The following is a 25,761-nucleotide window of genomic DNA, read 5'->3' as shown; positions in this document are numbered from 1 at the left end:
TGAGCCCCACTGTTTGTTTAGATTAAAGAAAAAAACAGTTGTTTGTATTCATTTTCTCCCATTGAGATCTATACGCTTCTGCAGGTGTTTTGCTCTGTATAGATGTCCCATAGGACATTAGCTGACCTTCTTCACATCTGGCTCATCTTTGACGTTCTGCAGAAACATGGAGGCAGGTAGGCCTCGGTTGTAGTCTTCATCAATTTTCTCCTCTTTTATCTTTGGAGCGCAAAGACAGAACAAAGTTAGCATCAGTCTCCCTGTTGTCCTACAGATGACAGCAGTTCTCACCTTGTGTCCCTGCTTTTTAGGGGAAACAATGGATGTCATCACACCACCCGTGGAGTTTAGATTTGGCAGAAGCGGCTTCACTTCTTTTACATCTTCATCATCAAATGAAGGACTCTTAGTGTCTGCAAAGAACACAATTCATTTTCCATGTTTGGATCTCAAATTAGTCAAGTGCAAAGAGCAAAAAAGCCTGAATCCTAAAACTCGGATGGCAAAGGACCTGATGTGGTGATTGTCTGGGCCTTGTGCACCGTCAGACATCTGTGGCTGCAGAAGAACTTCAGTTCCGCCTCGCAGTCTTTATTTTCAATCATGTCTGACATCCGGTGGGACGTACAGCACGTCGGGCAAGTAAGAAGCGTTAGGATTCTCTGCAAAATGTATGGAATTATAAGAAGAGAAGAAGAATAACTTCAGCTAATCATGGTATTTCTCAATTATTAAGTGAACTATTAAAAAGTACCCCATTCAGTCTGAATATGAAATACTCTGTTAAATGTTACAAGGTGAAATCATGAACTCAACAAAGAACCAGAACAACAATCAGATTATTATTAAGTCCTGATTGACGTTTCTGCCTTTTTTTCCATTTTTCTCATCCTGATATTAAACTGCATCATCATTTTTCTGCCTCTCTGAAGACAGGCAGTTTTGCACCTCCTTGAACTTGACAAGACACACGTCTCCACAGATGTTTTTCCTGCTGCCCTCCGTCGTCACCGTGAGCCGCTTGTCCAGGTAGACTTTGCTGCACACGTCGCACACGGAACAGGTCTGCTTGTTGATTTTGTGGTAATTGACTAAGCAGGACTGGCTGCAGAACCCGTGGACCTCGTTGTCAATGGTTTCCTGAAGCTTACACTGAGGGTGACAAGAGAAAATCTTTAGTTCAACACCACAGTGACTGAACTCTACAAATGCATCTGTTAAAAACATGGGAGAGCGCTTTTTTATTTAGAACCAAAAAATGTACAACTGAAAAACTCCCTGAAGATTGAGACCCTTTAAAAAGCTGGAGTTCTACAGAAACTTAAGTGAGCTGGTTTCTTTAATGCACTCCCTTCTGTATGAGACAAGTGGACACCTCAAACAATCACTTAGCAAAGAGTAGTATACATAAGTGTACTACAAGTATACTTAGTCTATACTAAAAGTAATACAGGATACTTAAAGTGTACTTCTTATATACCATTTATATATTGTAAACTTAAAATATTCCAATTTACTTTGAAGAAGTATTCAGTTAGTTTACCTTCTACACAACACAGTCAATAGTAGGCTTGCTATACTTATACTCAAGTATATGATTTTAAAATAGCTATTTTCGAGCCTTGCATGGTCAAGCTCCGACGTACAACTGACTTTTTAACCCCATAGTCTTTGGCCCGATCCTTGAGATCTTCCAATCACCATCTTCATCTAAGCCTTCAAAAACCTGCTTTAAGATTAGAGGGAATCTCTCCTTTCAAGCTGTTACTTTAAGGCGTGCGGTTATCACAGGATAAAAATAAGTTCCAGTCACATAGCTTAAATGTTCTGTATCACTGTGCTGGCTTCTTTAAATCCCGCATATATATACTGTTTTATATCGCCGAATCTGTGACAACGCGCCGTACCACATAACAAATAGTCCGCTTTTTCTGAAAAAAGCGATCCAAATCGGAAAAATAACAAGAATTAAGTACTAAAAACAGGTTAATATTTATTTCTTTTGTAAGTGACCATGGTATAAGCGGGTTAATGACCATCGAAATGTGCATTATCAGAAATTAACGCACTCTGCGGAAGCAAACATCCTCCGCTTCGCGGGACGGTTCAGGATTCCACGTCGTGCGTTAATTTCTGATAATGCACATTTCGTCGGTCATGAACCCTTACTACTCCTGTCACTCTGCAGAAACTATGTCCTAAAAAATGACACCGCTTTTTTTGATTTTTGCTAAAAACTGCATAATAAGAATTAAAAGACCACTGGGAACGAAAGATGATCGGAGTCGGACTTCAATAAAATAAACTTCAAGTGTACACATTTTGCAAAGGGAGTTCAAACCTGACTTTAAGTTCAGATAAATCCTTTCTTTGTGAAAATGTTCAAAGCCACGCTGCTTTTTCAGTCATGCTAATCAGTTACCTTATTGGCATTGTTTTTTGTAAGCTGCAGTGAGTAAAAAGGGGTTATTTACAGCTGCTTGGTTATATTTTCTTTAGGTTGCTGACATTTATCACATCTATCAAGTCCCCCCACAGATCAGCCAGTAAGGGGCAGAGAGAACATGCCGTCTGCTTACATAGCAGTACATGGCACACATCTTGCAAAGGGAACAGGGCCCCTGTTGTGGCTGGGGCTTCACGGCAGCTGTCTTCCTCTTGGTTTTGACAGCACTGAGGCATTTGTTGCTGCACAACTCCATCATCACTCCCGAGTCGTCCACCGGAGCCAGGATGAGGTTTTGTGGTCGCTTTATCACACTGAGGAAGAAAGGAAAAGAAACAGATGAGCAGGTGAGGTAAACACAGTGAATTCTTAAAAGGCGAAGGACTTACTTGAAGCAGTTTTGGCACACCTTAAAGCCATACTTAATGTGAGGATGTTTTTCCTTGACACAAGGGACAGAGCAGAAAACCTCTGTATTTATCTGGTATTTTGAGGAACCTGTAATCAATTCTTTGCTGCAGATGCAACAGATGGCATCCACAAGGGAGACGGTGGGATGTGGCGCCTCCTCTGACAGGGAGCCGCTGCCCTCCTGAACAGCTGAGTCTGAGGAGAGCTGTTCTTCATCCTAAAGGAAAAAGATCAGCAGATAAGTTTGTCAACTTCCTCCTGTAGATCCAGGCTAAGGAGGAGGGAGACATTCCTGTTTTATTCAGCTTTCAGTTTAAAACCATCTCAGACGGCACAGTCATGGCCAAAAAATATCTGCACACTCACAATTACAGAAACACCTCTCTCAGAAACTGTTCTAATTGCAAATGTGTTGGTTTGCTTTTGTTTGGAGAATGGACTAAATATTGTTTAACAATCTGTAGCGCCTCTTATAAAAAAAAGCTAACTTAAATCAATCCTAAATAAGTAACCCTAAATGAGTTTCCTACACTGCAACTGAAAATTTGGATCCCTCAATTTTTCCAAACTTCTCCAGGTCATTCAGATTTGAAGGATGTTTTGAGATCCGTCTACAGGTGTTCTGAACTCTCAGTGTTTTGCAACCATTTTAAGTGCTTTTTGTGTCTTGTTTTGGGTCATTGTCCAGCTGTAGGGATCCTTTGTAGGTATTGCTAATTTTTTTCAATCATTTTTTCTCCTCAGACACCTCTTTGCACTTCTTTCTTTTCTTTATACTCAGGTTGAGTTTTCCATTTCTTCATTTAAGTGTGAAAACTATTTTGTCCAAACCTGTTACCTGCCACTGGTGAGTCTAAAAAGAAAATGCAGGAGCATCACATGCATGAACAGCAACCAATCTATTTCTCCAGTCCTTTTTTAAGTTGTGCATACATTTTACTGCAAGTTTGACTTTTGTCTGTCATTGTGTTGGGTTCATTGGAGTGGGTCTTTAAAGTAATTACAAACAACAAACACACCAAAACATTTGCAGTTGGAACAATTTTGTGAGAGAAGACTTAGAATAGCAAGGGTGCAGAGATTTTGACCCCAGCTGTATGTGGATCTGCAAAAGTGCATATGGGAGCTTGGCAGATGATATGTTTTAGGAAAGGAATGATGAATTCTGTAGGGTTTCATAGCAACCCCTGCTCCCCGGCAAACGTCTATTTGAGGGATGGAAGAAGAAAAAACACAGACTGCAGAAATGTTTGGATTCACCCTAAAAGATTCTTGGAGTTTTGAGATGTTCATCTACAAAAAAATTCAAAAGTGCAAAACTTCTCACAAATTTCTCATTTAATGATGACTATTGATGGCAATGTGCATCAAACCACTGCAGCCCCCAACTCATCTTATTTTAGCATCTACTTGAAAACAAAAACATAGGTGATTTTTTTTCCATCGTTGGAAATTAATTCAATTGTCTAGGGGTTTAAAGACTTTCTGCAGCAAAAAGGTTCTGTTCTGTCTTATGAAAGGAAAAAAACAGGGATTTGGGAAAAAAGGTTTATGCCACAAATAAAAGAAGGTCAAATATCCAAATGAAAATTGTATTAAGTTTATTCTTGTAGTTTCAACTCTGGATTTCCATCTTAAATTTCTTAAAACATAGAAAAATACAAATCTACTCACAGCTTTTGATGTCTGCTCTGACTGCTTCCCTTCTTTGTTCTTCAAGTCTGAGTTTTCTAAAAAAACAAAAGTTATAATAACCTATGAAATAATTACAAATAGAAAGTTTTCATCATTTTGAAAAATCACTGCTCTATGCAGCATCTTCTGAATTACTGGTCGACTGAGAAAAAGGAGAAACGGACATGGAGAAGAAAATAATCTTGCATCCTTTACCTTGCTCTTCGATGCATTTCTCCTTGTAACTCGACAGACAGTCCCAATTGCAGAAGAGCTCCACGTTGTAGTCATTATTTCTGTGGTGAAGCATGTCTGACATGGGCAGGTAATTTTGGCACTTGTGGCACTGATAGTATATGTCCGTTCTCTGCAAAAAGATTGAGGCTGATGCTTTTTGGCTGCAGAAATAGCTTCCAAAGCTTCCATTCTGTTATTTTTGTCACCTCTTTGAATTCTTCTAGACATTTAGTGTCACAGAGGACTTTGGTAGCGTCGATCAGCTTCAGTCTGAGGGGTTTCTTGCAGCACGTGGCGCCGCAGGACAAGCAGACACCCATGTTGACCCTGCAGAAATCTTCCAAGCACGCGTCGCTGCAAAAGTTGTGGATGGCGTCATCAAGGTCCACCTCATGACTTGTCTGCAGAGAACCAACATGAACCAAATGAACAAAGACTTGCATGTGCACTCTGCTAAAGCTAAAGGTGAGAGCGCAGTTCGTCTCACACTGCAGGTTTTGTTGCACAGGCTGCAGCGTGATGGGGGGATCTGGGGGGATATTGTTGTGGATTTGCTGTGGACAGACTTCCGTATTCGAAAGTGTTTTGTCTTAAAATAACACAAACAGGTGGTGCTGCAAAATTCTTTTGTTGTCCCCCTAAGGTCCACGACTGCCATGACGAGGTCAAGAGGCTTGGAGATCTTCCTGTTACAGAGGAAGAGGAGGTCAAACTTTGATTGTGTCACACAAGGAGATGTTGACTAAGCAAGACTTCGGGAACCATTTTAGCTTTTCTTCTAAACCTCTGTAACTTAATTGACTTTAATATGAGACTAGACTCTTTTGCATGAAAATGACTCACTTTAAACAGAGGTGACATTTCTTTGAGGCTCCACCGTTGGCTGAAAACCTCTTGAACAGGCATAGTTTAGAGCAGAAAACATCCTCAAAGCCCTTCTTCTGGTAGGCAGTGTGGCCCCGCATCATAGTCTTCTTGCAGTTGGAGCAGCTCATCTGCAATTTCTGACATTCAATACAAGAAGAGACAACTCTGATTAAGATTTGTCCTGATTTTGATAAAACGTGTCTCGTTTTTACTTAAATTTTGACAGTTGCTTTCAAATCTACAAACAAAAAAAGGTCAATTTAACCAAAACAAAATCCATGAGTTACATCCAAGCACCTTTTTTTATTTTATTTTATCCTCCAGATGCAGGTCTGCAGTATTTAAAGACCCACTCTGATGAAAACTGTGTATTTGGTGTTTTTAACATGTTCTTGTGGCATTTTTCTCTCTTACTAGAGGACAGATATAAAGAAAATTAATCCTAAAAATCCATTTCTTGATTCAAATCGTTGTGAATCAGGTGCAGACAAAAAAAATGTCATTGGAAAAATATTGTATTTTTTGTGTCAAAAAATACACTGGGTGGGCCACAAGCTGCTCTGCTCCATTCGGATTATTAAATCATTACATAAAATATTCATTAAAACAAGTGTTCAAACCTGCCTCTGTACATGTGGGAGTTTCCTCTGTGGGTGAGGCTGTTGAATCCCTCTGCTTTCTGGTGTGGAGGTCAGGCTGATCCTCCACCAACTGAGGGTCCCCTGAAGGCCTTGGAGGGTGAAGCAAAGCCTTTAGCTCCTCCTGCGTTTCAACAGTACAAATTGAACATGCGTTGAATTTGTGATGCACATTCAGAGAAATGATGCTGACTGAAGTTTGCTGTTAAATACAGTAGGGATGTTGAAAATGTTTGATATTAGCAGACATGTCTAAAGGAGTCAGACACTTACGACACTTAGCTTTGGAAGCAGAATTTTCACTTCCTTTATCATTAAAGGAAACTTTTTCCCTAAAAAACAAAAATCAGGAAATGTATGATACAGTTCTTTGTTAACATGAGTGCATTTCCTGTTTCCTTTTATGACATTTCATCAGGTTAAACTCACCCTTACTGAAGGAGGATGACAATGTACTATACTTGTCAGCCTCTGCATTTTCAGGAACTTTTTCGTTCACATACTGTTCATTCGCGTTGTGGTCTCCTGAGGTGTCTTTCTCCGTCCCACATTGAGCCTCGCTGACCTCCTTTACCACATCTCCACCATGATTCGCTGGGCCTTCAGAACCTGCATCTGAATCATCCATAGCCTCATCTGCTCCATTTCCCACATCCTCATCGTTACTGCTGTCCGTTTCAAAGTTCATATCAAAGTCCACGTGCATGTCCTTGTCATCATCACTGAAACAAATCGCTGTGTCTTTGCTGTGAGCTGGAGCGTCGACGACTTTTTCTGCTGCCGTTTCCTTTAAACTTTCAATAGTTTTCGTGTTTTGTGCTTCCATTTGATCGTCTCCATTCTGGCTCCTCTTCCTTTTTTGCTTGCCTGGGTTCTTTGAAGAGGAACTTTTCCTTTTTTTAGCTGCTGACGAGAATGGATTTGTAAGAAAAAGAAGCACTCAACTTTTAAAAAAGAATACTGAACATCTCCACCTGAACCACCTAAGGCTGATAAAATGGTTTTCACATCTATGTATGCCTTACTGGTTATGAAAAAGGAGCGTTACCATGGCAACCTTACTTTTTTTTTTTTAAAACACCAGTTGTGGCTTTGGGAAACTCCAATTAAAAAAAAATTATAAACCAAAGTATTGCAGTAACTTGTAGTTCATATTGGGGCCAATAATGGATTTAAAGAATGTAATTTTTGGATTCCCTTTAAAGTTTAAATGGGGATTCAGGCATCTGTCAACTGATTAATGTGCAGTGCTGGGGTTAAGATGAGAGTATTGAACATTTTAATAGAGACTACTGCACAGATTTTGTGTTACACACCTCTCTCCTGAGCAGCATCTTCAGATTTTCCTGTCTTTGTCGCACTGTTCTTCTCAGTAACTGGAAGCAGTTGATCTTTAGATACAAATGAAGTAATTAAAGCTCAAAATAGATTACTTTGATGACATGCTTGTTATTAGGGTCCATGCATGTAAACTATTGTGGTTAGGAAAGTAGTTTGGAGCCCTTATACACCTGTTCTTTGGTCATTAACACATACCTGGTATCTCGATCTCACCCAAAGACTTTCCTTTAAAGATTTCCAAAGATCCAGTGCTTACTGCTGAAAGCAGTTCCAGGATTCTTGCGATGTCCGCCGATGCCTCAGGAGTCTGGTAGTACTCTCTCTGAGTCGGAATGTCACGACCCAACAGTTTGGCTAACTGACCGAGCTCCTCGTTCCCCAAAACCAGAATCTGGAAAACCATTTTCACATACTTGCGGAAAAAAGCAGACTTGAGGTTCTCCGTCTGCCTTGCACCACAGCGACTCACAAACATCTTGGTGATGGTGGCCATACTGTAGGTGCTTAACATGGAGGCCGACGGCTTGGCGAATAAATAGGGATTATTTTCATGGACGCCACAAACTCCTCTCTTCTCTACTAGCAGTTCGGTCGCAGAGAGCAGATCGGGAGTAAGGACAATGACTATCTTTTTGTCCTTCTGGTTGGCAACATTGATTTTTACTGTTCTCTTTGCCAAAATCTGCTCAAACTCACAAAGAGTAGTATTCTCATCCTCCCTTCTTTCCTGGAATGACTTAAGAGTCACATGTGCCATTTCTACCCCGTTCAGAAATGAAATAAAGGCAATTATCCCCCTGAGAAGGGCAGTATAAACAGGGGCACTTCCAAAGTTAGTCAGGGTTTCGGCCGCAGAGGCTACTGTCTCCTGGGTGAACTGGTACAGAACTTGTACGTCTTGAATAAACGGTATGGTTGACAGGCTGGAGATAATCGTCTGAACTGCATTTTTCGCTGGCCATTCCTCCAGACAGAGTTTCATAAATTCCTTGGACTCCCGCGCCGCTTCTCTGTCCCCGTCGCCATTCAGACTCATGGCGTATTTAATGTCAGCCAGCTTCCTCAGAGAGTTTGCGATCTCCGCTGTGGCTCTCTGAGAGTACTTGGGGTCTTTGTCGGAACCAGTTACTTTTTTCACAGCTTCAAGGAGACCTGGGAAGTTCTGGGGTTTCAGAGCTTCTTCAAAACGGTTTATACACTTTTCCTGTAATATCAGTAGAAGTCTCCCCATCTGTCTGAGCCTGCGTCTAACGTGTGTGTCTTTCCATTTACCCTTGAATGTGGAGAATATACACTGCGCCAGCTGCAGCAGGTAAGGATCCTTCAAGACCTCACGGCCAACTTCATCCTCTTTTAATGCTTCCAAAAATTTCTTCATGTCGGACGATATGCACTTGGGGTCTATTAACCTCGCAGCCACCCCAGCCAAGATCTGACTGCTGCCTCGTGCTGGGGGGTTTGAAACCTTTGAGGGACAGTTCTGCATGTGTTGCCATAAGGTTTTCCGACAGAACATGTCTTTACAATAAATACAAACTGCAAAGGTTTCGAGAGAAGACTTGCTCAGTTTTTTCCTGATTTTCAACTCCCCTTGTCGAGTCTTCAAGACGTGCTTGTTGTGCATCTGGTTGCCTTTGTTTCTGAGCTTTGCCAGCTCTCTTTTGCGTTCTTTGCTGTTGCGGCGCAGTTTGAACACCTCGGCGATCTCAGGCACTTGGGCTATGTGGGTCTTCAAGTGGCGAGACATTTTGCCCTTAGGTTCCCCACAAACAAAGCAGAAATTCTTTGTGGTGCATCGCAAGTCTTGGGTGACGGAGTCAGAATCGTCCAAACTGGGAAGTCCTTCACTTTCAGAAGACGCTTCAGACCTGGAGAAGCTCTCATGAAAGTTTGAGTCTTCATCGCCGTAGGAGTATTCATACGAAGAGGATTCAGCAGAGTCTTCCTCCTGAAATGAATGACAAAGATGTTTTACACAACTTAAAAACAGAGGAAAACCTTCAGTCAATTTCCCAGCAGGCCTCTCTTCAGCAACATTTCATTGAAATGCAGAAAAAAAAATCTTGTTTGACATGCCTATAGGACAAATTCTATATGGAACGATGAGACAAAAATAAATGTTTGCATGCTTTTACATCTGCCTAACAGTGATGGACGTATGATGATGTGGGGTAGCTTCAAAACCAAGACGCCGTGGCTGGTTGAAAATGAACGAAAAGATTATTAAGAGATCCTAGAACAGTTACAGCTAAACATATTTGTCCAATATAACAGTCGGTTAAGCTTTTCGACACATTTCTAACAAAACCTGCTCAACCTTTGTTGCAGCACAAAAAGTCAAAGAGGACTTTGCAGCTGGAATTAAACCTCTGAATGCAAAAGCAGCGAAGGCTTGATCTGGAAAAGGAACTTTTTCGTCAAATAAAAGAAAACAAACAAACAAACCAACAGTTTTATCCAGCGGGACAAGTGCAGCATCATTGGAATCCATTTCCAGTAGGTTTGCCTTTGTGTCAGTTTCCTCCTGTTTTAAAGCATTTTCTAACAAATCTTTATCTTTTAGGAGTCCAGGGTTTATTTTGTCAGTTTTATTTGAGTTTACCCTTATAGTAAATTGATCACCATATTTTGGTATCGTATTTTTAGCACAATCACAGTGATGTGACTTTTATATTATTCAGCCACTCAGTATTAACACATTTGACATAAAACCTCACAAAAAACTGAGTCTAAGCAAAATATTTTCCTTAAAAAAAAAATAATTACAAACACAATTTAACAAAAAAAAGAAAAACAAAAAAACAAAACAAAAGAAAAACACAAATAATTTATCATAAGACCCTGTGACACTCTGGCATATTGTTCCTTTTCTCGAAAACAACCGGGATAGGCTCCACCAACCCTGTGACCCCAAAGTGGACTAAGTAGGTTCAGTAATTGATGAATTTATCAGAAGTATTAGAAATAAAACAAATATCCCAACAGGTAAAACCACATCTCATTTTAAAAGCAGTCAGCGAGTCTTTAAAACGCCAGGAATGTCCTTTAAAATTGATTATGGGATTTAGATGCTCCCTCATCTCTTACAGGTCAATGCCATTTCATTTCATTGTGTCAAGACAAAACTAAAGGAAAAATAAATAAACGCACCTCTGAGCGCCACGGATAGAATCTGTTTCCATAGTTAAAAGTTATTTCCTCTCCTGGTGATATTTTCTTCAGAGCAAAAAGACACAAATGCGGTTTCCCTTCATAGACGACCGTCTTCAGTTCACAGGAGGGGTTTTTCTGCTCATCGTTCACAAACCTCCCAAGGGAGCCGTCTTCTGCTGAAGCATCAACACTGCAAAAAGACAAAAAAGTGAAAGGTGATGGGTATTGTACAGGTTTTAAATTTAATGTTTGAACCAAGTACCATGAGTTTCAGGTACATTGAGGCTCAGTAAATATCAATAAAAACTTACCACCAGTTTGTTCTGTTCCATGAAAAGTTAAATATGTAATTTTCTACAGTGTCATCATGTTTGCCTTCACCCCGAGCAAAGATGTTCCCCCGATACTCTACGACAAACGAGGATGGTTCAATGGATTCACATGTGAACAGACCTTTTCCTGGAAAAGTTCAAACAAACCTTTAGATTTTCTCCATTTCTGAAGCTTGAAACACTACCTGCACAACCTTACACTTCTAGTCTTCAACAGTCACAGCACGTTTAGATATTTAAGGATCTTCAAGTTCGAGGAGCAGATTTCTTTAGAAATATCTCTTTCTGGTCGTTAACAGAACAAATGCCACAGACTGTGACATGGCGCACATTACACACCTTTGAAGGAGTCAATGAACTTCTCCTGCAGGAAGCTCTTGTCCCTGCGACTCTTTATGTGCTCCAGCGCGTCCTCCTCCGCTCTCAGCTTCAGCTCCACATCCTCTGTAGAAACACATCACCATTATAAATGTCTTTATGTTCAAGCACCTATTAACGTCTAAATTCAGATTTATATGCATCTGAAATACTTCCAGGATTTGGTTTTGGATAATAAATTAATTAAACCAAACAGTTTTAATCAAGATTTTGACACATTCTTACTGACAGCACAAAAAAAATAAAACAATAAGACGAATGTAACTAAATAGTGATGTCCTTTAATTTTAGGGAAGGTGTCATCTTTAGTCTTTTACTCCAAAACTTTACTTCCATCGCTCAACATTTACTAAATACAGTGGTATGACAAGGTTTGGGCACCCCTGGTAATTTTCAAGATTTTTCTTCATAAATCATTGGTTGTTTGGATCATCAATTTTAGTTAAATATATCATATAGCAGATGAACACAGTGATATTTGAGAAGTGAAATGAAGTTTATTGGATTTAAAGAAACTGTGCTATAATTACTTAAACAAAAATAGGCAGGAGCGTCAATTTGGGCCCGCTTGTTGTTTTATTGATTAGACTCCCTTTAGCAATAATTATTGGAACACAGAATTTGTATTATAAGCTCATTGACCCTTGACCTACATACACATGTGAAGCCAATCATGAGAAGAGGTATTTAAGGTGGCCAAGAGCAAGTTTTTCTCCTCTTTGCATCTTCTCTGAAGAATGTCAACATGGGAACCCCAAAACAGCTGTCAGATGATCTGAAAACAAAGATTGTTCAACATCATAGTTTAGGTGAAGGATCCAAAAAGCTCGCTAAGAGATTTCAACTGTCAATTTCCACTGTGAGGAATATAGTGAGAAAATGGAAGACCACAGGCACAGTTCAAGCAAAGGCCTCAGATAGGCAGAGGCGAAGGATGGGGAGAACAATCAAACTCAACCCACAGACCAGCTCCAAAGACCTACAACGATATCCGGCTGCAGATGGTGTCACTGTGCATCGTTCAACCATTCAGCGCACTTTGCACAAGGAGATGCTGTATGGAAGAGCAATGTGAAAGAAGCCTTTTCTGCGCACATGCCACAAACAGAGTCGTTTGAGGTATGCTAAAGCACATTTGGATAAGCCAGCTTCATTTTGGAATAAGGTGCTGTGGACTGATGGAACTAAAATGGAGTTATTTGGACATAACAAGGGGCGGTATGCTTGCTGAAAAAAGAACACATCATTCCAAGACAAACACTTACTTCCCACAGTCAAATTAGGTGGCGGTTCCATCATGCTTTGGGGCTGTGTGGTCAGTGCAGGTACTGGAAATCTTGTCAAAGTTGAAGGTTGCATGGATTCCAGTCAGGATCAGCAGATTCTTACAAACAATGTTTAAGAATCCGTGACAAAGTTGAAGTTGCGCCGGGGCTGGATACTTCAACAAGACAATGACCCTAAACACTGCTCTAATTCTACAAAGGCATCCATGCAGAGGAAAAAGTACAATGTTCTGGAATGGCCATCTCAGTCCCCAGACCTGAATATTATAAAAAATCTGTGGTGTGATTTAAAGCGAGCTGTCCATGCTCGGAAGCCATCAAATCTGACTAAACTGGAGATGTTTAGCAAAGAGGAATGGTCCAAAATACCTTCAACCAGAATCCAGGCCCTTATTGGAAGCTACAGGAAGCGACTGGAGGCTGTTATTTCTGCAAAAGGAGGATCTACTAAATGTTGATAGCATGTTTCTGTTGGAGTGCCCAAATTTACGCACCTGCCTATTTTTGTTTAAGTAATTATAGCACAGTTTCTTTAAATCCAATAAACTTCATTTCAGTTCTCAAATATCACTGTGTTCATCTGCTATATGATATATTTAACTGAAATTGATGATCCAAACAACCAATGATTTATGAAGAAAAATCTTGAAAATTATCAGGGGTGCCCAAACTTTCTCATACCACTGTATTAAGTAATTAACGCTTCACTGTTACCGTATATATTTCTGATAAATTTTATATCAAAATAAAATGTGTTAAGAGGTCAGGAGGAGAAGAACCAAAAATGCTGTTTGAAAAAGCTTGAAGAAGCTACCAGGGGAAGCCACAAGCTCCCTGCTATGCTCCATTCTGATGTATCCACTTATAAAAGATTAGATCCATAAACGTCGTCATTTTCCTCATATGAACTGCCATCTTGCTCAGAACTGTACAGCTGGATAGCTACAATATTGCTCACCAATTTTGTTGCACTGGTAATATTAGGTTAGGTTGGGCTTGTGAGGGGCTGTAACCTAGCAGGAGAGCGTATAGACAGATGGATGATGGCTAGAGGGTGAGCTTACTCTGTGCCACCAGTCCCGCCCACAACACAGAGGTGAATTTCTAATGAATTCCTGCCGCTCTGCAGAAACTATGTCCAAGAAAACGACATACGTTTTGGGATTTTGGCTAAAAACGGAATAATCGTTACTAAAAGACCACTGGGAACGCTTTGACAATAAATCAAGAGACTGTAAGTCTTTTAAAGTTTGGTGATATACTTGTGTCCTCATTTTAACAGAGAAAACAGATTCATTTGGAATGATTTTCACAACCTTTTTTCTGAAGTAAAAAAAGGGCTTTGTTCGTGTCTTCTTTGGCTCCACCCCTCCCAAGGTTCTTCGGCTGCTTGTCTGGCTCTAGAACATCTTAAAGTAAAGGTTAATAAAGCAGAGGGTATGTCATCCTAAAGGAATAAAGGAATTGCTTCGCCACCTTAAGTGGGTTGCTTACCTTCAATCTCAATGTCCTCTAGAGATTTTCCTTTGACTCTCTCCAGTGAGCCTTTTTCCATCGCTAACAGTAGTTTAGCAATTTTTGCCAGCTCAACCGCTGCCTCTGGATTTCGGTAATAATGCCGATCAGTCTGGATTTCATGGCCCAGGAGCATAGAGAGATACTCAAGTTCATCATTTTCCAGACTGAGGATCTGGAAAATCCTTGCAGTGTGGTAGTGGAATTGCCCTGATGTGAGATGTTCTGGTTTGCTTGCATGATACAGGTGTGAAAAATCCTGGATGCAGCCTCTCCCACCATAGTGTCCTGTAGCAGAACCGTCTGGCTTTGCGAACAGGAGGGGATTGTCCTTGTGCACACCATATAACACCCTCTTGCTGATTAGCAGTGTTAGCGCACTGACGAGCTGAGAGGTCAACAGAATGGGAACGCTCCGGCCGGTCTCGCCCGAAATGTTAACCGTGACGAAGTGATTGAACAACACCTGGGGGGAGTCGTCCCTCTCCTGGAAAGACCTCAGGGTCAGTTTTGAAACGTTCAGACTGAACGGGTTTAAGAGCATCGCCTGTGTGAGTGTCAGCTTGGATAGTGAGATGAAGGCCTGAGCGTTTTCATGGGCTGTCAAGCTTTCAACAGCGGAGGCAGATGAATTCTCCAGGTAGGTGTGGAGACGCTGCACGTCCTGTGTGAACGGGATTGTGGACAGACTGCTGACCTTTTGGTTGCTCGACTGGGAGATGCTTTTCGGAGGAGGGCGTTCAAGCCACTCTTTCTCACACAGTTCCAAAAATGCGCTGACATCTTCCTTCGTTTCCTCCTTGCTTTTGGACCGATTGAGGAAGATGTGGCCAATCTTCTTGAGGGACTCGGCTATTTTCAAAGCACGGCCTGGCTTGTTGTAGGTTTGAATTTTTACATTAAAGTCAGCCAGGGCTTTTACGACCTTCAAAACTTTTCCAAAGTGTTTGGGTTGAAATGCATCTTCTAGTTTTAAAATGCTTTTCTCATGCAGCCTAAACAGGAGTCTCCCCATGTCCCTCAGCCTCCTCCGGATATAATCCTCTTTGCCGGGATCACTTCCATGCTCCTCTATCAGACTCAGAGCAAGCTGGATGAGCGCGTCATCATTCTGAAGGACGAGTGTAATCTCATCCTGCTTCATGGACGACAGTATCCGTGTGACATCATGTGGAACTTTTTGCTCCATTTCCCAACTGTCAGGAGGAACATCCCCAGGTCTTCCTGCTCTACGAACCGCAGCCACCGTTGATTTTCTCTTGACACACATGACGACGTGCGAGTGGGTGTCTACATTTACGATCATGCCTTTACAGTATGGGCAGTGCACATATTTCTTTGTTTTCACAGTCTTTGTTTTCGGGCGATGTAACAGTTTCAGGGATCCGCGTTTGGTTGTCAACACTTTCTGATTGTGTTCGTGGTTCCCTCTGCTCCGTAATACGTTCAGCAGTCCCTTTCGCTCCGAGGAGCCTTTGGGCAAAGCCAGAGCCTCTGCGATTTCCGGCTCCTCCGCAGCGTGTTTTTGAAAGTGACGGGACAGTTTGGCTTTGCCTTTGCCGCATACATAGCAGTAATTTTTAGTGGTAAAAGTTTGGTTGTGCTCCTCTGATTCATCCTCAGTGCTTTTACCGTCCCCATCCGAGGGGCGGCCCCCCTTCTTTCTCATCATCTCTTTAAACTCCGAGCTGAACTCAAAATCAGAAGAAGCTCTGCTGTCACTGTCGGAGCAGGACATCTCACGGTAGGAGATGGGGGTGGCGATGCTCTGAAATGTGATATTTAAGGAAAATAATTCAAATAAACTCATCTGCATTATAGAAATGAGGTGCCAATTATTTCTATGAAAACAGTCTTTCATCACTTCCAAACTTAACCCAGTAAAAAAATATTTACAGGCATTTAAATTCATTTGGAATTAAGATGTTTTTTTAAAATCCACAAAAGATTTACAACATGCTATTTTTAAAATAATACATTTTTAGATAGCATTGATTATAATATGTTGGGTAATTTGGAAAGTTGTTTTCCACAACAAATTAGTTTAGGATGCAAAGAAAAAACTGGCATGACTGTTGAGTACAAAAACACCTTATTTACCCATTGCTCCAATTCTGAGTCACATATTTTTCACATAGTGTGACTGTATTATAGAATTTTAGTTAACAACAGGTTTTTTATTCTTTCAATACCACAAGTAGTCATTAAAAATGAATAACATTAGATGAGTTATTCTTACCATAAAAATTTATGCCAAAGGTTTTTGAGATTTCATGGAGTGATTCTTTTTTTAATAAGCAGGAGAAGCCCCTTTACTGCCCCTAGTGAAATAATGATGAACTACAGAGCCGAAAATTTGGACCAAATTGTATACAATGGGGTTTTTAAGTAAAGGTTGGATCATGCTAATGAGAAAGGGTTCACAGAAATGCTTCAAATATGATATGAATCATTATGTAGGGTTAAGAGTCAAGCATCCCATGTCCGTGTCAAAATTCACACAATTTTATAAAATAATATAGAAAATGTTACAGACTACAGTCTACTTGGGTTTTGGTCTCATTTAGTTTTGGTCAAGTTTGCTGTGTATTTCATAAAGTTAACAAATATTGTTTTGTGTAGGTGTTGGTAGGGGTGTGACGATAACCACATCACCGCCTGTCATTAAACACACTCATCTTTGCTGATAATTGACTTTTTCTGCTAGTCCTGTGTTCAGACTTCAAGGGTTTCTGGGGGAAACCTTTTATTACTGTTCTCCTTGACTCCCTGCACCGGGCCTCTCACCTCTTGCGCTGCATGTGGCTCTCACTCCCTCTTAGAGCCGTGCGTGGCACGCGGCTCCCTCTTCTCTCGCACACACTTGTGCGGTTTCAGAAGCACATACACATCCCACAAATTTACTGCATTCTAATTATTAATTTCCATTGTATTAATTTCCATTACAAGCTGCGTGTGTTCTTGAGTGCGCGACACGAGGAGGATTTTGTGTGTGAGTGTGTGTTGGTGGGAGATGGTCGGGTTTAGATTTCGATGAACATCACTACATGTTTTGTTTGAGAACTATTTTGTGCAGCGCAAAGTTAAGTGTCTGTATAAACAAAGGTGGAGCCACCTGCCCAGTGTTCTTCATGGGTGTCAGGCTTCATGGCTACCGGAAAGGTGACAAAGTGTCTGCAGTCTGTTTATTACTGGGTAATATATAATATTCTGAGAAGATGTCTGTACCAGAGAGCACAGGGGAAGGCTCGCTTGCAGCTCGAGAGCGGCCTGCTGCAGAAAAATCAACACGCCCCCCATCAACACACTTGTGTGCACTCCTTCCTCCTACACACGCAGCGCACTCACACACACATACACAGAGTCATTCTACCTGTGTAGTTAGTTCATTAGATAGGTAGTAGTTAGTTGTTACTGCTATTTGTTAATAAAGAAAACTGCGTTGTAATTGTACTTATTTCCAACGCGACCGCCGGGAGATTTTGTGGGGTTTTTTTTGTTTTGTTTTCTTTTTTTGGTAGGGGTGGGTGCGGTTACCCGCGACACTGCGCCCCCTGCTGGTTCATCACCGCGGTGTTCAAAAATCCCACACCGTCACGGCTCTAGGTGTTGGTCAAAATAATCCTTCAAAGATTTAGAACAGCTTTGCTCCTATTTCAGTGAAGTTTTAGTCCCGAATCCTGATTCTCTTATTTTAATGAACTGCTGGCTATTAAAAAGGACATGCTGACAGCATCAAATGATCATAAAGAAGCAGAGAAAATACAAAAATCCAGGTGAGGAATAACTCAGAAAGCGTCATTTCTACTTAGCCAAAATTTGCATTCCTGTTTTTTTGTTTGTTTGTTTTTTTATCAAACACTAGAACAGATGACATTTTTAAGTTGGATTAGTTGGATTTGTCATCTCCCTAAAATAAATCTTGAACCTTTGATATAATTTCAGATAATCCCATGAAAATTTAGAATCTGTTGCTTTAGGATGCCTTGTATGTTTTAATTTCTAAAAGACTAACGTTTTTGCTTTTATAAGTAAAATATTAGGAGGAACAGGGTTTGATTCTAGCACGGTCAATTGAATTCCTCTACTAATTAAGTAATTTTGGGTAAAGACCCACTCCGTTGAAAATGGCATTTTTCTGCTGTATTTCCTTCATTTCAAATCATGAATCAGGAGCTGATGAAAAAATGCTGTTTGAGAAAGAGCTTATTTGGGACGTAGAAAATATGTTGGGTGGGCCACAAGATGCCTGCTCTGTTTAAACAGAGAGGTCTCAGCCAGTGAGAGGGGAAGAGGTAGGAAGGTACTCTCTCCACAATTCACACCTGAATTTCTAAAGAACTACTAACCGCTCTGCAGATACTATGTCCTTGAAAATCACCTTTTTTCTTTTTTTACTTTTGGCATAATTATAATTAAAAGACCAGTAAGAACACTTTTACAATAAATAAAAAGATGATCTGAGTCGGACTTTGAACATATTTACAAAAATACATATTTTTTTAAAAAGGTAAAATATTGTAAAGCTGTTTATTAGAAATCTGTGCTGTCGTTTCAAGATTAAAGTTTTCCTTACCCTTCTGTTTCTTGGTGTTGATGAAAAAGGATTTGAGTTTGAAGCTTTTATTTCTTCACTGAACTCCTATTATGTCAGAAAAAAACACTCAGTTTAACAATCCTTGAAAATGACTGAAAAGCCTCAAGACAATTAACTTTTTTCAAAGTAAAGTTAAAAACTTTAGGGCAGACACCGTTTCCTCATTAGACTGAAGGAGTATCACAAAACAAAAACACATTTTCTCTCATCTAAACTCCCCATGACGACTGAAAAAAGACAAAAAACTCAGGCAATTAGAACTTTTTTTCCATTTTTAAATTTATAAAATTTTCATCTGATCTGCTCTGCTAATCTCATACATTTGTGAGATTTAAAGTCGTAAATTTACGACTTTAAATGTCCTAAATTTACGAGAAAAAAGTCATATGTATAAGACTTTTTTTCTTGTAAATTTACTTTTTTTCCTGGTAGCCCTACAACTCTGTTGTACTAAAAAAACAACAACATCAAAACAAAAGTAATTTTTTCTTAAATTTGGCAGCACAGACCTGTAGGAGTTTATTAAAAAAAAAAAAAACTGAAATATCTAAAAATGAAAATCTATGAGGATCTAAGTATTTGTTAACTAGTCAAAATACTAAAGTGAAAGGTAAATATTGACAACAGAAAACTGTAACAAGAGCCTCTGGGTTTAATTTGAGATCAAATTCAGAGTTGTACCTCTGAGCGCCACGAGTCCCCCCAGGCCCCGTAGCTGTATGTGATCTCCTCTCCTGCAGAGATGTCCTCTGCAGCGAATAAACACAAGTGTGGCTTTCCCCCAAACTCAATCTTCTTCATTATACAGTTTGGACTCACATGGTCATTATTCACTAGTCTTCCAAGAGTCTGGTCCTCTTTGGAAGCATCAATACTAAAAAAAAAAAAAAAAAAAAAAAAAAAAACTTTATTTGATGGACTCTTCCTACAACACCAATTATGAAGCTCTGAATAAAGTTTGCTTTATGATAAATGTATTGAAAATATACAGATTTCTCTTCTGTGACAGAGTTACGAAACTAACTTACCACCATTGTTCTCCCTTCCATGAGAACTCAAACAGGGACCTGTTCAGATCTGGACACGTCCTCTCAGGCCTCAAGTCTCGTTCAAAGATTTGGCCTCGATACTCCACAACAAACATGGAGCGTTTGATGGTTTTAAGGGTGAAGACACCTTTTCCTTAAAAAGGTCAATATTAGAAAGAAATTAGCATTTCCAACAGGCAGCCTTTGCTCCACTCATACTATCAACTCACTAAGTTTTGGGTTTAAAAATTAACTTTTTTTTTTAGAAAGTTGGAAATAAAAAAATAAAAATTGTGAATATGACTAAGCAAAAAGGTCCTTCGCCGTTAACTTTAGACAATTAGTACAAAAGACTTCTTGGTTTCTGTTTTAAAAAAAAGGATTTTGTTCTAAAATAAACAGAAATATCCTCAAAAATACAAACAAACTTCGTACCTTTAAAGGAGTTTATAAATCGTTGTTCTAGACAGGGTTTGTCTCTGCCATCAGCAATATGATTCAGAGCATCCTGCTCAGGAGTCACGAGGGGTTCCTGCTTCTCCATGACAGCTGGATCCATTTGTTCTTGTTCCTTTTTATAAAAATTATAAAACAAATAAACCCAATGAGCACAGCAACTAAATACGTACATCAAATATAAACAACTTACAAAAAAGTAGCAAATAATAACTGTTAAAGCTGTAATTTTTTTTAAGTTTGATTGTGATAAAATATTCCACACTTTTTGAAAATGGTTTTGTTTATAAAAAACCCACCACAATTCTGTTCATTTTGAAAATGGAATATCAGAGAAACAGCTATATAAGACTCTAACAGGCCGCGGGATAGATCCTGTGACCAATGCAAACTGTGTGTGAAACATGCAGATCATAGATGGAAAGAAAATCATTGCACAACATCAAAATACTTTGTGGATTTATCAGCTGTGTTGCAAGAAAAATGTTTTTGTCAAACCACTTTTTAAGTAAAACTACTCCTGCACCTGTGTAGAATGACATAGTTATTACAAATAAAGTAGGGCTGAGGTTAAAAGTTATGTTTGTAAGTCAGAGTCCATGCCAATAAAACCTGCTTATGAAAGTTAAACATTTTTATTTATAGGTTTCTTTTTGACTGTTTTACGCATTTTTAGCAATGGCAGAACTCTGCGTTTATCAAATATATACTTTGGTTTAAAATCCCAAAATTAAATATCTTTTTTTTAAATACGTTTATCAAATTTTAAGAACTTTTTTAGAAGGGAGAAGAGAGGGAAGTCTAGTCCATCACCATTTTTGTTTTTGCCTAGTTTCCAATTTATTATGAAAATGTTATTTTTCCGTTTTCATGTTTTTAATCACAAAGATCGTGATGCTTTCTTTATTAAAAACATGCTTTAATTATGGAAACATTTTATATTCACAAAAGCAGATCCAAAACAGTATTTCAATCATAAACTGATAAGAACCACAAAGAAAAGTTTCTGTGTGTCTGAGTGTGGCACCAAACCTTCGAACAGGGTAAGTAATGAGCTCAAACAATGTTCAAATTTCCTGTAGCGACTTCAAAAAACAAAGCAATAAATCAAGCTTAACTTGACTTAAATTAATGATCACTATATTCTGCCACGGCCTGGCGACATGTCCAGGGTGTCCCCAGCCTTTGCCCACAAGTGATTGGGATAGGCTCCGGCAACCCCGTGACCCCGAATGGAAACAAACAGTTCAGAAGATGAATGAATGAATCACTATATTTAATTAAGCAAATCTGACTGAAGTGCATCTTTGTTTGTTGTCTGTTTTTTTTAATGTATCTATGCGTTTCATCATTTCTGTAATGAGTTTAATAAATCTTTTTTTATTATTATATTAACTACAATTAATAGTAGAAATAAATCAAAATGGATGATGGAAAGCCTGAACTTTTATCACTTATAACAGAACAGGGGGGTATTCCAGGAAGCATGTTTAAACTAGCCTGACTTTAAGCCTGAACTCTGGCTGAAATCCGCCTGAACTTGCTTACCTGGGGTATGTTGGTTCCAAAAGACCGGATATGAGTTGGCGTAATTACGCTCGACTTGGTAACCCTGGGTTAATGCACGTGCATGTCAAGTACATAAAGACATTCTCAATGGATCGCCGATTTCTGGAGTCACCATGGAAACGCGTGGAAAAAAAGAAAGTGCTATACTTCGGTGAGACGGAGTCTGAGGTTTTAATGATGGCGTATGAAGATTATACGTCCATAAAAAAGTAATATGGCTGCATCATCAAAAGAAAGAGTTTCTGCTTGTAGTAAGAACAGACAAAGTAAACGCACAAGTTTCTGATCTTATTTCAATTTTCCTTGTGACGCATATATATATATATATTAGGGTTGGGCGATGTCCCCTAATTTGGCCGTTGACGATGTTTGCTGTCAACCATCGGGATGGACGATGACATCGTCGGGGGGGGGGGGGGGGGGGGGTATTTTTACATTTTTCGTTCTTATATAACTGCTATTCGTTATTTTGCTTTTTTCATTCTATTTCCCAACTAATGGTTAATCCGCGATGATCCAGTATAAACTGAGGGAAGTGACTTTAACAGAAAAAGTAACAAGCAAAATAGAAAAGAAGTAGTCCGCTCCCGCACTTAACTAGCGAAGTGGACCGGCGGAGCGCGGATTTACAGCTTTATGTTTGATGGGAAGGGGGGGGGGGGTACATGAGCGGTATGTGTGGGAGATTTAAGACTGCGATCCGTCCCGCAGCTCCAAAGCTAATCATGTTGTTAGCCCGTGTGTTAGCATACTGCTAATCCTGGCTACGTCCAGAAAAAGCATTGACCACACGGATTAAAATTCAAATGATGAGCGAACAGGTGTTTCATAATAACCGTAACATTATTAAAAGCACGTTTAGAAGATCGTCTCGTATTTTACCGAGCTGACGTCAATGTATATAGCCGCTCGGCGCTGTTATCGTTTTGTATTGAACTGTTACCTTCAATAAAGTTTGGAAAAAAAGCCGCTCGGCGGAAGTTGTATCCTCTTCCGGTTTTCAAACTGCGCATGTGCGAATACTGCGCGTGTGCGAATGATTTATTCCGACCGAAATTGTGACCTTAGTGAACGTTTTTATATTCTGAAAAAAATTTTCTGGGCCCATGTACACGGTTGGATTCTAATCCGACCATTGATCCCATCAGGATATTTTGTACATGTAACCGCGGCTTATGGTGTCGACGCGCAACGTGGCGGGGGCGTGGCATCACGATGGTGGTCTCTCCATCGGGATGTCAGTCACCCATCACGATGGACGATGATATCGTCCATCGGCACAACCCTAATATATATATATATATATATATATATATATATATATATATATATATATATATATATATATATATATATATATATATATATATATATATATATATATATATGTGTGTGTGTGTGTGTGTGTATTTATCTAACTAAATGTCATATTACTCCAATTCAATTAATATTTTTTCCATCTTAATTATATTTCTTGATCTCCCATATATCTAAGTATGAGCCGGCAGATATGCTCATTTTTATAACAATAAAAAGGCCGGGGGAAAAATGCACATAGTGCACAACTTCATTAAAGAATTTTCCGTCAATGTCATTACAGTAGAAACTGGTATGGGTGCTATATAAACTAATCATCCTCTCCTTCACTCTTACTCATAGTGCAGAGCAATGAGCACAGTAGGAATAAACAACTCAGCAAAACATGGCACAACACAGTAAAACAGCTAAACAACTAAACACATTTGGTCAAAAACCCACACTTAAATAAAAATCCGTCCAGACAGGCAAAGGAAATGGTATCCCACAATCCTTTGCGGTGCCGATCTAACAGCAGGACCAACGTTACACCTACTTAATTTAATTAATTTGAATGAAAGTAAAATAACTGTCTGAAAACTGTGTGTTATTTTTAAACTGACTTAAACAAATGATTTATCTTAACTGAAGCAAATAATTAAGTTAGATCAAAGTAAAGAAGTTTAATTTTCCAACATCCATATGTGATCTTATCATCCCCTCACGGTGAAAAAAGTATTATCTGAGCTTCTTCATCCACTAAATCATCTTCAAATGGACACGCCATGCTGCTTCACCTCTCTGTAAACAAACTGACCTTCAACTAAACCTGCTCCCGACCAGGTTATGTTCAGAGCATGAGTTGCCATGGCAACTTAACCTACCCTGAAACATACCTCCATTTCTGGAACCGAAAACTGAGGTTATCAACTTCCTTAGCCTCAAACTTATCGTGGGAGCTAGCATAACCTGCTTTCTGGAATGCCCCCCAAGAACTTCAGCAATGTTTGTAAACAATCTCTTCAAAACATACAAAGGCTAAAAAAAAAAACTATCAACATCTGTAAATCTTTAGAGCTGGACATAAACCACTCTCACAGTTTTTCATGTTTTTCTTCCGGGGATTTTTGTGTGTTTTTAATGTCCTTTTTAAGTATACTCCTTTTCCATTTTGCACAGTAATCAAGAATAATTGCGTCTAAACAGTTGAGCCATGCTGTTTTTGCATTTTATTTGAGCTGCATTGTGGAGTGTGTATTTCGAAACATTCAAATTAACACAAAAACAATCCCTGCTGGGGAAAATTTTTAAATAAATAAAAGTAAACGTCCACAAATTGCTGGAAGAAGAAGGGTGAAGCCTAAAAACTACAAGGCTTCCTTTGTGCTTTTATAGTAGTTATAAAATGCTGCAAAGATACACAATACAGATAAATTGTGATAATGAAGAGCAAATAATTAATTTTAACGAAAGCTTAATTTATTTACTTTGCTCAAATGTCGCAGCAGCTAGCTGAGCTTCATATTATTTTGATCTGTGTGAAAATGCTAGGCTAGTAGTAGTTCATTAGCAAACAGAAGGTATTTTATTATTGGCATGTCGTCATTCTGCTTACTTATCTTCATTCAGTTAAATATATCACCTTTGCACTAAATAACATTTACCTGCGCTTTAAAATGTCTTCATATAACCGAAAAGGTTTCCAGGAAGAAGGGATAAATATACAGCCATGTGCATTTTCACCCACTCCAGCCAACGGCTCGGGGGACAGTAACGATGGAAGTTCTCCACCAATGGCTGTGAAGCCCTCGTGAGCGACAGCGCTTATAGCCTATCACTGATTGAAACGTCACAGACAAGTCCCGACAGTGAAAAATCAACGACGATTTACAACTTGATCATGGGAGGGCAGTGGAGAACCAGAAGAATAGGGGCGAGTTTTAGGGACACTAAGGGCAGAAGATGCTACATTGTGATGTTGCTCGTCCCAAAACACACATCACCTAGAATACTTGTTATACTGTTGTTGACAGTAGCCCTTCCCGCCTTAGTCTAGCTAGCCCTTGTGCTATCCTAGGCACTTTAACATTGGGAGTTGGGTCATCTAGGCCCCACAAGACAGTGCGGTGAACCTTTTTTCTTTTGTGGTCTTCACTGGTGTCCATGGATTACATGAAATCCTCTTCACCTTTATCCACCTGTCATTGTAGGAATAACACGTCAATGTAAGAAAGGGGGGTAGGATCGAACAAGGGTTACAGTTGGGGCTGGCACATGGACATACTGCAAAGCGCCCCCTATGGGGGGAAGGGACCTTATGCACCTGATGGTTCTCTTTGGAAAAACACCAGACTAGTTTTTGGTCTGGCAGTTCTTCTAAATAAAAGTATGATATTGCTTTTTTCTTTTGACCGGCGAGTTTCTATGAACATTTTAAAAGTGCAGCATATTTACTCTTAAGTAAACCTTTAAACGCCCAAAAAGGAAGATTGTATTTTCTGTTGTTAACTTATGTCACTTTGGTAGATTTTCCACCT

At 39.6% G+C, this 25,761-nt stretch overlaps 1 protein-coding gene across 4 annotated transcripts in view; it reads right to left on the bottom strand.

Moving 5' to 3' along the window:
- Positions 1-25,024, bottom strand: part of LOC101157550 (uncharacterized) — a 38,049-nt gene extending 13,025 nt beyond the window's left edge. For 2 of the 4 annotated variants that reach the window (XR_013658856.1, XM_023959972.2), the window contains exons 1-26: positions 24,889-25,024; positions 20,339-20,474; positions 19,904-20,057; positions 19,557-19,749; positions 18,855-18,920; positions 14,258-16,046; positions 14,080-14,172; positions 11,439-11,543; positions 11,079-11,226; positions 10,765-10,957; positions 7,810-9,562; positions 7,590-7,664; positions 6,703-7,176; positions 6,547-6,605; positions 6,260-6,397; positions 5,612-5,772; positions 5,256-5,454; positions 4,975-5,169; positions 4,748-4,898; positions 4,532-4,587; positions 2,836-3,074; positions 2,580-2,760; positions 949-1,152; positions 512-662; positions 292-413; positions 127-219 (exon numbers count right to left, since the gene is read on the bottom strand). Coding sequence is in view for 3 of the 4 variants with exons in the window: in XM_023959972.2 (XP_023815740.1) it covers positions 127-219; positions 292-413; positions 512-662; positions 949-1,152; positions 2,580-2,760; positions 2,836-3,074; positions 4,532-4,587; positions 4,748-4,898; positions 4,975-5,169; positions 5,256-5,454; positions 5,612-5,772; positions 6,260-6,397; positions 6,547-6,605; positions 6,703-7,176; positions 7,590-7,664; positions 7,810-9,562; positions 10,765-10,957; positions 11,079-11,226; positions 11,439-11,543; positions 14,080-14,172; positions 14,258-16,046; positions 18,855-18,920; positions 19,557-19,749; positions 19,904-20,057; positions 20,339-20,462 (7,116 nt within the window). In the remaining variant the exon portion in view is untranslated. Of the gene's footprint in view, positions 1-126; positions 220-291; positions 414-511; positions 663-948; positions 1,153-2,579; positions 2,761-2,835; positions 3,075-4,531; positions 4,588-4,747; positions 4,899-4,974; positions 5,170-5,255; positions 5,455-5,611; positions 5,773-6,259; positions 6,398-6,546; positions 6,606-6,702; positions 7,177-7,589; positions 7,665-7,809; positions 9,563-10,764; positions 10,958-11,078; positions 11,227-11,438; positions 11,544-14,079; positions 14,173-14,257; positions 16,047-18,854; positions 18,921-19,556; positions 19,750-19,903; positions 20,058-20,338; positions 20,475-21,907; positions 22,867-24,888 lie in introns of those variants that run through there. The other 2 variants (XM_078954803.1, XM_078954804.1) reach the window with 2 other exon arrangements.
- Between the last annotated feature and the right edge of the window lie 737 nt (positions 25,025-25,761).

The sequence above is a fragment of the Oryzias latipes genome, chromosome 11 (genome assembly GCF_053564925.1).
Source record: "Oryzias latipes strain Hd-rR chromosome 11, Olatipes_Hd-rR_3.1".
Taxonomy (NCBI): domain Eukaryota; kingdom Metazoa; phylum Chordata; class Actinopteri; order Beloniformes; family Adrianichthyidae; genus Oryzias; species Oryzias latipes.
This window is presented reverse-complemented; position numbering and strand designations above follow the sequence as displayed.